General features: G+C 37.6%; 2 protein-coding genes and 1 pseudogene across 2 annotated transcripts; all 3 read right to left on the reverse strand.

Moving 5' to 3' along the window:
* Nucleotides 1-405: 405 nt before the first annotated feature.
* Nucleotides 406-1,356, reverse strand: LOC112164418 (receptor-like protein 2). Its single transcript, XM_024300612.1, has one exon. It carries the CDS (start codon nt 1,354-1,356, stop codon nt 406-408), a length of 951 nt encoding a protein of 316 aa, XP_024156380.1.
* Nucleotides 1,357-1,378: 22 nt separating this feature from the next.
* On the reverse strand, nt 1,379-2,224 carry LOC112164419 (receptor-like protein 2). The gene is made up of 2 exons (XM_024300613.1): nt 2,141-2,224; nt 1,379-1,999 (listed from the first exon to the last, which is right to left on the reverse strand). The coding sequence occupies exons 1-2, from the start codon at nt 2,222-2,224 to the stop codon at nt 1,379-1,381; spliced, it is 705 nt and encodes a 234-aa protein (XP_024156381.1).
* Nucleotides 2,225-12,564: 10,340 nt separating this feature from the next.
* Nucleotides 12,565-14,189, reverse strand: part of LOC112164420 — a 60,350-nt pseudogene continuing 58,725 nt past the window's right edge.

The raw sequence follows: 14,189 nt of genomic DNA on the forward strand, positions 1-14,189 counted from the left end.
TAAGTGCCAGTCGTGATTATGTAAATCTTTGGTGGACTAATGTAGTTTCCTTAATGGTGTTGCAGGCAGCAAGAACTAAATGGAGTTGGAATTGGAAGAAGGATAAGGTGTGCATATGTTTTCAATCTGTTGCAAGAATTTTATGCCTGTTGCTCTCAAGTTCTCTCCACACAAGTGGCCTACAGAAGCAAATATATGTGCATATGAATTTCTTGTTAGCTACCACAAAAAGAAATAATGTATTGTTATTTCCTGTGTTTGCCAACTACAGTCATTGATCTACGCGGTATGAAGTATAAGTAAATATATGTGAAAATTTCATGCTTGTCAATGGAAATTTGTGGGAATGCTTTATTATGATTATTACAATAAGAGTAGTAGAGTACTATGACTACGACCTAACTTCTAAACAAACCTTCTCTTAATGCTTGCCATATGCTTTGCTATCATCACATGGAACCTGTATTGTACATTGTCTAGGAAATGGTAATATGCATATCTCCACTTTGTCATAAGCACTAAAGGACCACAGACTCCCCAAAATCCTGTACTGAACCCAAGTGCAACAGAAACATAAAACCATGGAATTTGACACTCCTTGGTGTCTGCATCTTGGGTGCTCATATCAGGTGCATCAGCACCCGTTGTCGTCTGACAATCATTTGGAAGTGGGGCACCACAGAGTTTCAGATTCCCCTCAAATACAGAAGCATTGAAACTTTGGAGCTGAGTGCTTGATGGTATTGGTCCTCGGAGATTATTGTACGAGACATTGAATCTTGATAAGAAATTAAGACCTGTGAATGATGCCGGGATTTTTCCAGACAAATGGTTCATGGAGAGATCCAGTATCTCCATGTACTTTAGGTTAGATATCTGGTCTGGAATGTTGCCCGAGAAGTTGTTAGCACTAAGATCCAGCTGTTGGAGAAGCTGCAATTGGCCAATCTCAATAGGTATATTCCCACTAAGGCAATTGAGACTTAGGGATATATATGGGGCAAAAACCACATAATTGTACTGTAAAAATGCTGCATCAGCCCTAGGACGAAAGTAGATAGGCAGTTCAAGATAAATACGACCTATTTGAGCTGCAGTTTGTTCAGATACTAACATAGGTAGTGTGCACAATTCCTTTGGAAATTCTCCAGAAAGTTGGTTGAATTGCATATTTAAAAAATACAGGCTTGGAAGAGTCCCCAGCCAACTTGGAATTGAGCCAGTGATTCTGTTGTGATGCAGATTCAAGACCTGTAACTTTTTCAGCTTCGATAACCATGAAGGAATTATACCACTAAGGTTACATGAACTCAAATCTAAATTTAGAAGATTTTGAAATCCATTATAATCCGCCATTTCAACACCGTTTGGCATTTCCTCACCTAAAAAACTGGATGCTAATGATAGGACAGCAAGGCGTTTGCAACCCATCAGTATCTTCATTGCCTCTGAGATATTTGTCAAAACGTTTGTTCATGCCAAGTGAGAGGAAGGACAGGGATTTCAATGAAAGAATTTCAGGCTCTATTTTAACCTCTAGATTATTGTAGGCCACTCGAATTGCTTTCAAGAACTTGCACGAGTAGAGGCTTCTCGGCAAGATACCGAAGAAGTTGTTTAGTCGCAAGTCGAGTTTACTAAGTTGGCTAAGTTTGGAAAAATTGAGCATGGAGATATCACCTCCCAAGTTGTTGGCTCCCATACGTAGTTCAACAAGGTTTGTGCAATTCATCAGAGATAGGGGCAATGAACCTTCCAGATAGTTGAAATCAAGGAGTACGTGTTTCAACTTGAAGAGCTTCCCAAGAAGGAGAGGGAGCACACCACTCAATTGGTTATAGGAGAGGTCAAGGGTTGTCAGGTTGGTGAGGTTGGAAATTCTATCACTCACTGCTCCATACAATGAATTTCGAGGTAGTGAAATCTCTTCAAGTATGGTAGAATTAAAGATATCTTCTGGAAGAGATCCTGACAGGTAATTGTAACCAGCACGGAAGACCTACAGTTTGGAACACTTCCCCAATCCAGAAGATATACTACCATTGAACTTATTGAAAGAAAAATCAAGGTGTCGTAACGAGGAAGAAGAAGGATGACAAATAGAGGATGGGATAGGACCTGAAAAGCTGTTGTTACTGACATTGAAACTAGTCAAATTCCAAGCTTCTTGGAAAAAAGAAGATGAAACTGCACCATGTAAACGATTGCTGGAAAGATCCACCATCCGAATATGACTGGATGGTAAAGAAGATGGTAACACTCCAAAAAGAAGGTTATAGCTCAAATCTAGGATTTCGAGATTATTCAAGGACAAGAAGAGTTCAGTTTGATCTAGAGAACCATAAAGTGAAGTGGGAGAGATTCAAGTGAGTGAGATGTGTGAGATTTGCAAGTGATGATGCGGGGGAAATACCTCCTTTTAGTTTGAGCCCTTTGGAGGGTAACTGCAGATGGGTGACCCAACCATCTCGATTACAAGTAATGCCTTCCCAATAGCAACAACTACTAGAAGTCCAATTTAAGGAAGGAGAAGACAGGGTGAGGGAGAAGGACAATAGAGAAGTACGTTGAGTTTGGATGCATGCATGAATATTATGCGTAAACAATAACATGAAAAAGAGAAGGAAGCTTAAGGCTGGAACCATTGCGTGATTTGCTGGGTGAACTAGCATTTCTTTCTTAGGGGTAGATTTAGATCGATTGCTCACAGGTTTGTGTATTTATATAGCGAAACCAAAGAAAATTATTTCACTAGGTACAACCGTCCCTTGGTTCCTAGTCTTTGCGTGGACAATGGATCGATAGTGATCCCTTAATTGTTGTTTGTTGTTGTAAGCTAGCTAGTTGTATTTTGACTATAAATCAAAGCAAACGAAAAGCCAATGGCAGGTGAAATTCAAACTCTTACTCGGTACACGATCAAAGAAGTAAACGAATGTAAAGAAAAGCACAGCAGGATGTGGGGATGGAGATTTTTGGGAACGATTTTAAGAAGAGACTCCGTGAGAAGAAATCTCCTTGATGGTAGTTTAAGTGAGGAGGGATCTTCTCAAAGAAGGATCCTGTATTTTGTTGTTTGTTGTTGTAAGCTAGCTAGCTAGTTGTATTTTGACTATAAGCCAAAGCAAACGAAAAGCCTCGAAATAATACTTCAGTACGTACAAGCCAAGGTGAAGAATTCAAGTCTACAATGATGCCAAAGAACTAGGTCTGCCCCGCGCGCTAAGCAGTAGTGGAGGAACAGCAAATCCAAACCCAGTCTGACCGGCATTGCATGCATACTAATTAAAATTTCGTGGCAGCGGGAGTATAAGTACGTGGCTCACTCATTATTATTGTTTTTACTTCAATGAAAAGACAAAATTTTATTCCTAGATTCTAGAGAGGAAATGACGACTGACTTCTTTTTAGTGAGATAATGGTTAAATTCCCGTATTCTGACAGAGTAGAATTGACAGCAGGAAGATATATATATACCGTGTCAAAGTTGGTTTTGATGGCTCCAATGATTTTCATTTGTATGTGGTGGCCTAATAAGGCAATGAAATTACTCCATTGAATGCGCTAATGCATGTTGTTCCGGAAGCTTTCGTCATTGATGGCTCCAATGATTTTCATTTGTATGTGCTAATGCATGTTGTTCCGGAAGCTTTCGTCATTGGGTTAGCACCACTAACAAAATAACAACATACACGGATTTACTGTAGTTAAAAGCCACAAATATCCGTGTGAAATAGAAATACTAACAGAAATCCGTGTGAAATAAGCATAATCGGGCCCACAATAATTTATACAATAATAATATCAACGGAAGTCCGTGTGCATAAACAATAGTCACAAATATCTGTGAAAATCAATTCACACTGATTTCTGTATGTATTATAAATTAGTTTATTTCGAAATCATTAATTTTTTATGTTATGTGAATTATAGAGGGACGGATTTCCGTTACAATAAGTATTTGATACAGATTTATATGTGAAATGAGTAACACACAAAGATCTGTGTGAAATATTGACACAGATATCCGTGTGAAAAGAGCAAATATTTTTACACGGATATCTGTGTGAAGATCAATTCACACTGATTTCTGTACATATTAGAAATTAGTTTATTTCTAAATAATTAATTTTTTTTTTGTTATGTGAATTACGGATGGACAGATTTCCGTTACAATAAGTATTTCATACAGATTTATGTGTGCAATGAGTAATACAAACGGATTTCCGTGTGAAAATATTGACACAGATATCCGTGTGAAAAGAACAATTGGCTATAGAATTCCGTGTGAAAAAGAACACTACACACAGATTTCCGTGTGAAAAATGAGACTACACACATAAATCCGTGTAAATAATCGATTGACAATTGACATAACAGTTAGTGGTTACCGAGGTATATACACACGGATATCAGTTGCAAACTTGTAAGTATTTCACAAGGATTTCCGTGGTTATTCTGCTTATAATTAGCAGATTGATCAAATTTGGCCATTATTCTTTATATAAGTATTTCACACGGATTTCTGTGGAAAAATAACTTGAAATAAAATTATTATCAATAAAAATAAAAGCTAATGACTAATTATTTATTTTCAAAAAATAAGGGCGGGTTAATCAATTTATGCCCGCTCAATATTTGAATATTCCCACAGATTACTATGGATACTGTTGTAAAAGAAACAAAAAAAAAAAAACGATAACACACGAACATCTTACATTTGCTAAAAATGTATTTCAAATAGATTTCTGTACATATTAAATATTAGTTTATTTAGAAATCGTTAATTTTTTATGTTATGTGATTTATGGAGGAACGGATTTCCGTTACAATAAGATTTTAGAACAGATTTCTGTGTGAAATAAATGAATATCACACGAATATCTGTGTAACATTTTAACACCGAATTCCGTGTGAATAAACAACAGTAACAGATATCTGTGTACGTAAAAACTAAAACCTTTTCACAAGGATATCCATGTGCAAAGAACAATTAGCTACAAAATTCCGTGTGAAAAAGTACATAAGGTTGACCACTTATTTGATATCGAAATAACGACGGATTGAGTTAATTTTTTTACACAATACATATTAATACACTATAACTAAATGGGTAATGTCAAATTTATTGATTTTCAATTTTGATTTTTTGGTTCGCACAAAATTCTTATATGTCTACTAATGTGGTATAACTAGTTTATTAGTTGTAAAGAAAAGTATACATTCTATGAGCAACAATGTGGAGGAAATAGACTTTATCAAAATCGACCGTTGGATGTTGTCATAATTAGAATAAATAGTTATGGTCAAAATTTCAGGTATTTTTGTTATCTAGTAGGTCTCGATCTACTAGATCAACCCTGAACCCTAAATACCACATAAAACTAATATGCTCATAACTGCTCATTCACAACTTATTTTTTCGATCTGTTAGCTCTCATACTCTCATGAATATGAGGTATACTAAATAATGTAAAAATTTTGAAAAGTTTATCTCCTCGTGGTTTTACTCCCCTTAGGGAAGTATATGTGTATATAAGGTTAACCACTTTATTTGACATTGAAATAACGACGAATTGAGTTAATTTTTTTACACTATACCTATTAATACGCTATAAATAGATGGGTAATGTTAAATTTATCAATTTTCAATTTTTATTTTTTGGATTGCACAAAATTCTTATATGTCTACTAATGTGGTATAACTAGTTTATTAGTCATAATGAAAAGTATACCTTCCATAAGCAACAATGCGTAGGAAATAGACTTTATCATAATCGACCGTAGGATGTTATCATAATAAGAATAAATGGTTGTGTTCAAAATTTCAGCTATTTTCGTCGTCGTTTGGGTTTCGATCTAGTAGGTCAACTCTAAACCTTAAATACTACATAAAACTAATATGCTCATAACCGCTCACTCGTAACTTATTTTTTTGATCTGTAAACTCTCATGCTCTCATGTGTCGAAGCTATATCAACTAATGTAAAAATTTCTGAAATTTTATCTCCTCAAGGGTCGGCTCCCCTTAGGGAAGTAGAAGTGTTTAAAGGGTTGACCGGTTTTTGGTACAGACATATGTGTGAAATGAGTAACACACACGGATATCTGTGTGAAATGTTAACACGGAAATCCATGTGAAAAGAACCATTAGCTACAGAATTCCGTGTGAAAAACTCTATTAGACACAGAATTCTGTGTAAACAATCGAATGATAATTAACATGACAGTTATTACTTATTAGACACCGAAGTAAATACACACGGATATCAGTTGCAAGTATATATGTATTTCACACGGATTTCCGTGAGAATTCTACTTATAATTTAGAATCCCGCTCACCCTTTTTAGCTAAATTCTAATTTCCCCCCAAACTTTTTACTTAAACATTCTTTTGGAAAAAATGAAACTAACCGCAAACCCAGATCTCTCCCTTCATCGATCTCTCATCTTGTTTCCTCTTCTTCTCTTCATCCCCACTCATTGATGAAAAGGCCGATGTATGAGATTTCCCCCCTTCACCACTTCTCTCTCTGCACATTTCCCAATGGTCGAGTCCTCCGCCAAGCACTCTTCAGATTTCGATAACTACCGCGACGGCGTCGTTTCGCAGATGAACAAGAACCCCCTCAAGTTTCATCTCCAGAAGCTCAGCCTCGAGCTCACTTGCCCCCTCTGGTTCGTATCCGCCTCTCCTCTCTGTCTTCAATTTCATCAGAAACCAACAGATCTTTGATTTTTGTGTTTCCGGCGATCTGAATCTGAGTCTTGATATTTGATTTTGTTTTTGAATTACAGCCTAGGGTTTTTTAATCGGCCGACATTGCTTCCATGCAATCACATCTTCTGCAAGTTCGTCTCTTTCTTCGATTGACCCGATTTTCAAAGTTCTGATCTTTTTCTTGCTTTGGGTGTTACTTGCAGCACCTGTGTACCCAATCGGACCAATCTTGGAGCAGAGTGCCCTCTGTGTAATATCCAAGTTCCCGGTCAAGGTATGTGAGTTGATGCCCTTGATTAGGGTTTTATGGTTGGAGATGGTAATTTTCCCTAAAAATTTGATCTGTAGGTCTGAAGTTGTTATCTTGATCTAGGTATAGCTGTAAATGCCTTTGATTAGGTTTCAGGGTGAGAAATAGTAATTTTGCATAAAGCCTATTGTATGAGAAGTGATTTTTATTGTCCTCTGTGCATAGTGTGAAGGGATTTCTAGAAATAGAGTAGCTTGAACACGGCTTAGTCTACTGGAGTATCATTAAAATGAGATCTAATGATTGACATATATTAACTAAAAACCTCACTTAATTTCAAAATATAAATAAAATGAATACGAAAGTAGTCAAGATTATTTAGATTTTAGGTAGTATTGTACGAATATGTTTTCAGAAGTCATTACCTAAGATGGCTCTTTGTGTGAGTGAACAAAAGGGGAAGACAAATTCTTTTTTATGCAAATGGGAAGGGCTGTTTTCAAAATAGAGTTTCTTCCCTCTTGGGTTTGCGGGTCTCAAAGCTTGAGATCTAAACCGTAAACCACAAGTGATGTACTAGACCCTTAAAAAGCTTTAAATGATTATTATGTGTGTTAGGGTTTTTGATCAAACAGTGTTAGCCGTTAGGTCTTGTTTAATGATACCCAACGGCAACCCGTGTTTATTTCAGGATTGTAATTGTTGTTGACTTTTCTGTGTTCTTCTGATCATGGTAACATTAGATCCCAAGCATTGCTCATTTATCCATGCTCAGAAGTTGGGCAAAATTTACAGAACCACAGAGCACAAAACAAGGAATCATCCAAAGACTTTTATGATCCTTTTTTTGTTTTATTTGGTTTTGTAATTATAAAAGCTTTCCCCAGGTAATGTTTACTTCAACCACTACCCATCTGATGCTCATTAAGACACTTAAAAGGTTCCAAATCCAAGTTATCTTTAGGGGCTTTTTACAACTCTTTATTAATCCGGTCTTTTCCCTTCATTTTGCTGATAGCATATTAGCATATGCTATGTTAACATAGTTCTAACAATGAAAGTCCCAATTGTGTATATATAATGTACACCTTAAAGCTCCGTATTAATCGAGCCTTTTCTTTTGCTTCAGCTACTCTATTTCGGGCTTCTAAAGTTTCTGACTTCACATGTTGATTCTTTCTGTAATTGCAGCTTTAATCATAACTAATTTGGCATATTCAATAGCCTCAGGTGTCTCTGAAATTTGTTTACTTGGCTCTTCGCACAGCTGCTGTGGCATTTCTATATAAGTACATTGGGTTCCCTGCTCCCTGCATTACATGATGTTTTGATAAAATGCCTTGGTAGAATGTTTTGTAAACTCATAATTTTAGGGATAGGAAACTTTGTCTCTTAAAATGCATTGGGTTCCCTGCTCCCTGCAACAACAAATCCAGCGGCAAAGTTTATATTTGCTGATGATGGAGTGAAGAGAGAATTAAAGGAGATTTTTAGTTCACCAGAACAGAAGCTCGACCAATCTTTCAAATTTAGGGGCATAGGCAAAAACGCTGATCATTTCATAAGTTGTATTATCAACTGTTATTGACATCTTTAGAATGATATTTTTTTTCTTCAAGTAATGCAGAATCTTCATTGGTTCCTAATTAATTAGCAGATTTTTTTTTTTTTTTTTATAAATACTATCACTTTTACACACAGAAATTAGTAAGAGTTAAGGTAAAAGAATTTGACACAGAAATCCGTGTGAGATAGGAAGTTATTCACACGGATTGCATTTCATTACGGTAATTTATATTCATGGAAATACAGTGGGGCCCACGTCTAATATTCATAGGGATAAAATAATCCGTGTGAGATGAGTATATATTTGACACAGAAATCCGTGTGAGATAGGTGCACATTTGCTACAGAAATCCGTGTGAAATAGAGTTGTTCACACGGATTGCGTTCCATTACGGTAATTTATATTTATGGAATTATAGTGGGGCCCACGTAAGTATTTCACACGGACAACATAATCCGTGTGAGATGAGCATTACCCCCCTCCAAACCGCACGGTAACACCAATCTGTGCGTGTACTGTGTGCAAAAGCTATCACACACCGAAATCCGTGTGAGAAAGTCTTATTACCTACAGATTAAAATCTGTGGGTAATTGTTGTTTTGCTAGTAGTGTAGCCATACACTATATGTTTCTAGTAATTCACATGACATAACCTAAATTAATTGCTAAGTGGAAATGGACGCTGGTCTTTTGAGGAATAATTAAGTTCCCTTAACACAATGAGATGAGGGACCAAATTAAGATCCCTGCTTCTGACCTTTAACCTTTTTATTTCCTTTATAAGTGACCTGAAGAAGATTCCATGCTTGTTTAGCTGTGTCACAATGGCTGATTCTCACCCTCTCCTTCTTGGATAAAGCTGTGTATAAGGAATTTCGTGCCTTGAAATCACAACTTCTATTCCAAACCTCCTCTTTTGTTCATTCCTTCCTATCTAAACTTGTAAAGGGAGGGTGCTGGAGCTTTTAGGAGTGGGTAGAGAACTTGCTTTGGACAGGAAATTAGGTCGGAGAAGAGAATAAACGATAAGAATTGAGTTTGGTTTAGGTGTTGACGAAACTAAGGGGAGATCAACCTTTTTGGTTTCTCAATGGATTTTGAAGGTTAATTTCCTTCTTTCTTCATTTTGTTTTGACTCTTGAAAGAGGAGCTGGAACCTTGTTATTTGTAGTGTGATTTTGTTAGTTTTCTTTTGTTGTTCAGTATCAATTTTTCATGCACACAAGGTGTTTGACAAAATGATTCTAAATTGCTTTATTTTGGTTACCATGTAGTCTTGGAGTAGTTTTATTCATTACTTTTGGTTGTTTATCTTACTAAGTCATGAATACCTATTCAATTAAAGACTTCTAAGGTTGGGTACTTATGTGTGTTTTGAAGGACCTATTTTGTGGCTAGAGGACCTATTTTGTACCAGGTGAGAGTCTTACCAAAAGAAGCTACCAACTATATGTTGATTTTGTTAAACTCTACCTTTATCGAGAGTGTAATCATACTCTGAAACTTGTATATTGTATATATGCAGAGACTGCGAGCATGCTGATATCACTGTAGGAAAAATTTAGAAAGTAAAGTTCCAGATATTGCAAAATCTGGATTTACATCAGCATGGTTGCCGCCATCAACTCATTCCTTTGCCCCGGAAGGTTGGTGCATGAAATTCATCAAGTTGATTTTTATTCTTTCTACATATAGATGACCTGATCATCATGTCCACTTCGCTTTCCTCATATTGTAGGTTACCTCCCTCATAACATACATTCCCTCAATTCTAAATATGGATCTGAGCACCAATTAAAAGGTTTACTACAAAAAATTGGGTTACCTCCCTCAGAACATATATTCCATCGAATTGGGTTTATTTATTTATAGCTTACAGCTCTGTTTTGTGTTTCCGAATATTCAATTAGTTATGCAGCTAAATATGTGAAAGAGTATATTGAAGGAGCAAAACCAATTTTTTCCATTGGGGAGTATTGGGATTCTTGCAACTACAATGGTCATGGTTTGGACTACAACCAAGCTATAATATATTGATGTTTATTGAGCACCAATTCAACTAATCAGATCAACGAACCACAGTCACTTCAATTATTCTATATGAATAAAGTTATATAGGCATGATGAAGCTCTAGTCTGAATAATTAAAATACCTCAAGGTTGATAGTATTAGTTAATATAGAAAGGCTAGCTTGAATTTAGTAGTAATGACGTTACTCTCTCTCTCTCTCTCTCTCTCAAAACTACATTTGACTTCACAACCAAGGGAGTTCTACAGGTATCATCCATTTTCAATCGAACTGAGATGTTCAACTCCCAGCTAATTGCTACACCCACATATGCACACATAAAATCTTTCTCTTGCGTGGATATCTGCATTTGTTCTTGTTTTGAGCATTGGATATGAGTCCTGGCCATTATAATCATTAGTATCCAGTAATTTATGCCAAGTTTCCAAACATTTTTGTTATGAACCTGTTTATTTCTATATATGAAACTAAAATAGGCAACTCTTACACCAAAATATATTCTTGTCTAAGCACATGAGTGCCCCAAGTATGTTTGGTCATGTTATATTAGTTCATTTCTACAAGACTGGCCTCTTAATTGAGATTTCCTATTAACATGTTATGTTTGTTTCTCCCCTATTTTGGTGATATCATGCATGCTTCTGTGTAGGTAGCTGTCAAGGGACAATTATGGAGATTACGTGATCCCCAAGGGAAGCCACCAGGTGTAATGCAGAAGTACAGCTAGCTAGTTCCTATATTTAACTTGTGTCTAGTAGAAATTCTTCCTTCATTAAGCATTTGGACTTGTCTGCAGATTCAGATTAGTAGATATGGGCCATTTTGAACTGATACTCATGATTAGGTTTGTGTACATGAGACAATGGTGGATTAGTGGAAATTGCAATGAATGATTTTGGATGTGTATTTTATAGTTTTATAAATGGGCAATTTTAATTTTCAAATGCATGCATACCAATTGTAACCGGGGACTACTAATATATGTTATCTCAAATTGCAAGCTACAACAAAGCACACTAAAATATGTGGTTGCAGCTGAACAAAAACAACACAAAAATCAATTAAAAGTCTATTGTCCTTTTGGCATTGGGACGACAGAAAATTGTAGAATATGTTAGACGAAAGTGTTGGCTAAAGCGTATAACAACAACAAATAAGTATGGCTGGACTTAATCGCAGACAATATAAAAGACCTAATATTTGTGGTCCCTTTTATATTCAGACCACAAATATTTGTCGTGTTAATAATCTCAAACAACAGTAAATTGTCATCGTAATGAAACTGACATAACAGAAAGAATATGTTATCTAGTGTCTTAACCATTTACCAACATCACATACATAAAGTTTCAAAACCTTTCACACAACACTTAAGTGTCATATGAATGTACCCTAGACTGACACTTAATTGTAGTCTGAAACACTTTACGATCACATATAATTGTTGTTTAAAGTCAATTTGCACAACATTCAATTGTTGTTGTATGGCAGAAGAGACTACATATGAGGCTTCATATTTCTTACTTAAGGGCATTCACGCCACACAATTAACCAGAAATCTGTCTTGCAAATATGCTTCACACAATAGAATTTATATAAGACTGTGGTTGTTTTATTTCTCAAACAACACAAAATTGTTGTGTTACCGCTTTTAAAGATACAGATCACATTGGTCCCGAAATGCAAAACTCATCAGATGACACAAGACTTTTATTTGTTTCTGTCGTCTGAAAAATCAGACAACAGAAGTGTTATGTAGTCTGATACCCCCAAGACATGACACCGTACTAGACGACATAATTCAGTTCCTTCAGAGGACAGAACAGTTCTATCGTCTAATGGACTTTTTGGCATAGTAAGAAACCAGCATCACCAGTCCCATACCAGATAGCTCGCAGGAGATGACTGCCTTGGGTTTACAGATACAACAGTGCTTCACATCTCAAGTCTTGCCCCCCACATTGACACACAGCAAAAGCAACATGAATGCCAGTTGTCATGCTTGGAGAACTTGACAGTGTACAATGTGACTCTTTAAACCAGTTTGGCCTGCAATACTTGACCATAAATTCGAGACTAGAGTTTTGAAATGACCTTTACCAGCAATGTTTTCCCAAAGGCTAAGGTTGTTTTCAACATGTTTATCCAGACTTAAAACATCAACTAAACTGATGCTCATGTTATTACGAATAATGCAAAGCTTCCCATTGAGGGGAACAAGTGCAGCAGCCTCCAAAGCACGAGAACTGCCCAGATGAAGCTTGCTATCTGTTTGGCTCCAAAACCAGTCTGGCGTGCAAATAGTCTCTTTTGAGTGCGCGAGCGTGCTAGCACCCTGTGGTGCAGTCGTCGGGGCGTCTCTTGACCTGACTTCCTCTCAAACGCTGTGGACGAGGAGAGTGTACATACTAGTTGATATTACACTAGGTTTTGGCACTATCAGCTGGGGCCCGTAGGAGCATCCTAACACCAACCCATGGGCCTAGATCACGACCCACCATGCCGGTGCTCATCAGAGGCAACGTTTCCAACACCAGGGGCCCCGGGCCTAATCAGCACAACTCATCTAATTACACATCAAAAAGCTGATAGAATTGCAGAAGGGTAACTTGTGTCCCACATTGAAGAGATGGAAAACTCCTTTCCCATGCTCGAGTATTAAAGGATCAGCACAACCACCTTTTTAGGGTAATAACTCCTTCCCTAGTACTGTTACTGTGTCCTTTTACATATTGGTATCTTACTCTGGCATCAGAGAGGCATAAACCATTTGGTACTGTTTATTCCTCTAACAGGATACTGGAGTGAGATCGGTACCCCGAGTGGTATAGCATTCTGTGTGAGGCACCCGGAGAAAGCCATCAGAAACATTGGGGCGCCAGGTAGTGATGACTGTTGACTATAGCGGAACTGGAAGAGACGGCAGGCTGAGGCAGGAATGTCACTCGAGAGTTGATATTTACCCCTGGCACTTCGTCAACGGAAATGCCAAGTACCGGGACAGAAACCCATGGTCTGGGAGCTTTAAACATACAGGGAGCAGATAGTCCACGAGTCCTGCCGGACCCTTTGGCCCCGGCCTTAGAGTTAGAGTCCATGATAGCAGAGATCGCCGCCTTCAGGGAACAAGCCAGGATCGACCGGGAACAACAAAGAATCGATAGGGAAACTAACCTCCTTTCACAACAGAGACTGCAGGAGTTGAAGGACGAAAACACCGCACTCGCTCGGGCATTGGACCGAAGACACCAGCATAATGCGGCTCTCACCCAAGGCCTAGCTAGAGCATCTCAAGTAATGGCGACAGGGTTAAATACTGCCTCGGTTACATGAGCGACTGGTACCGTGACAATTCCGTCCACGGATGGAGGTCAACAAGTCATCCATGTACTGATAGATCTGTACCCGGAAAGCTTGAGGCATATGCCACCACGGCCTTTGCCCCAGCCAACTCAAAGCGAGCCACTGGTAATTGATCCGAACACGACACTACTCGTACAAGTGAGCAACTCCTTAAATGCCCTTCAAGCAAGGGTAGAGGCAGCGGAGAACAGGGACACTTGGCGTCCCCTGACAACTTTCGAAGACTGTCCGGGTCCTTTCACCCAAGAGGTTAGAGGT

Source organism: Rosa chinensis, chromosome 5 (genome assembly GCF_002994745.2).
Source record: "Rosa chinensis cultivar Old Blush chromosome 5, RchiOBHm-V2, whole genome shotgun sequence".
Taxonomy (NCBI): Eukaryota; Viridiplantae; Streptophyta; class Magnoliopsida; order Rosales; family Rosaceae; genus Rosa; species Rosa chinensis.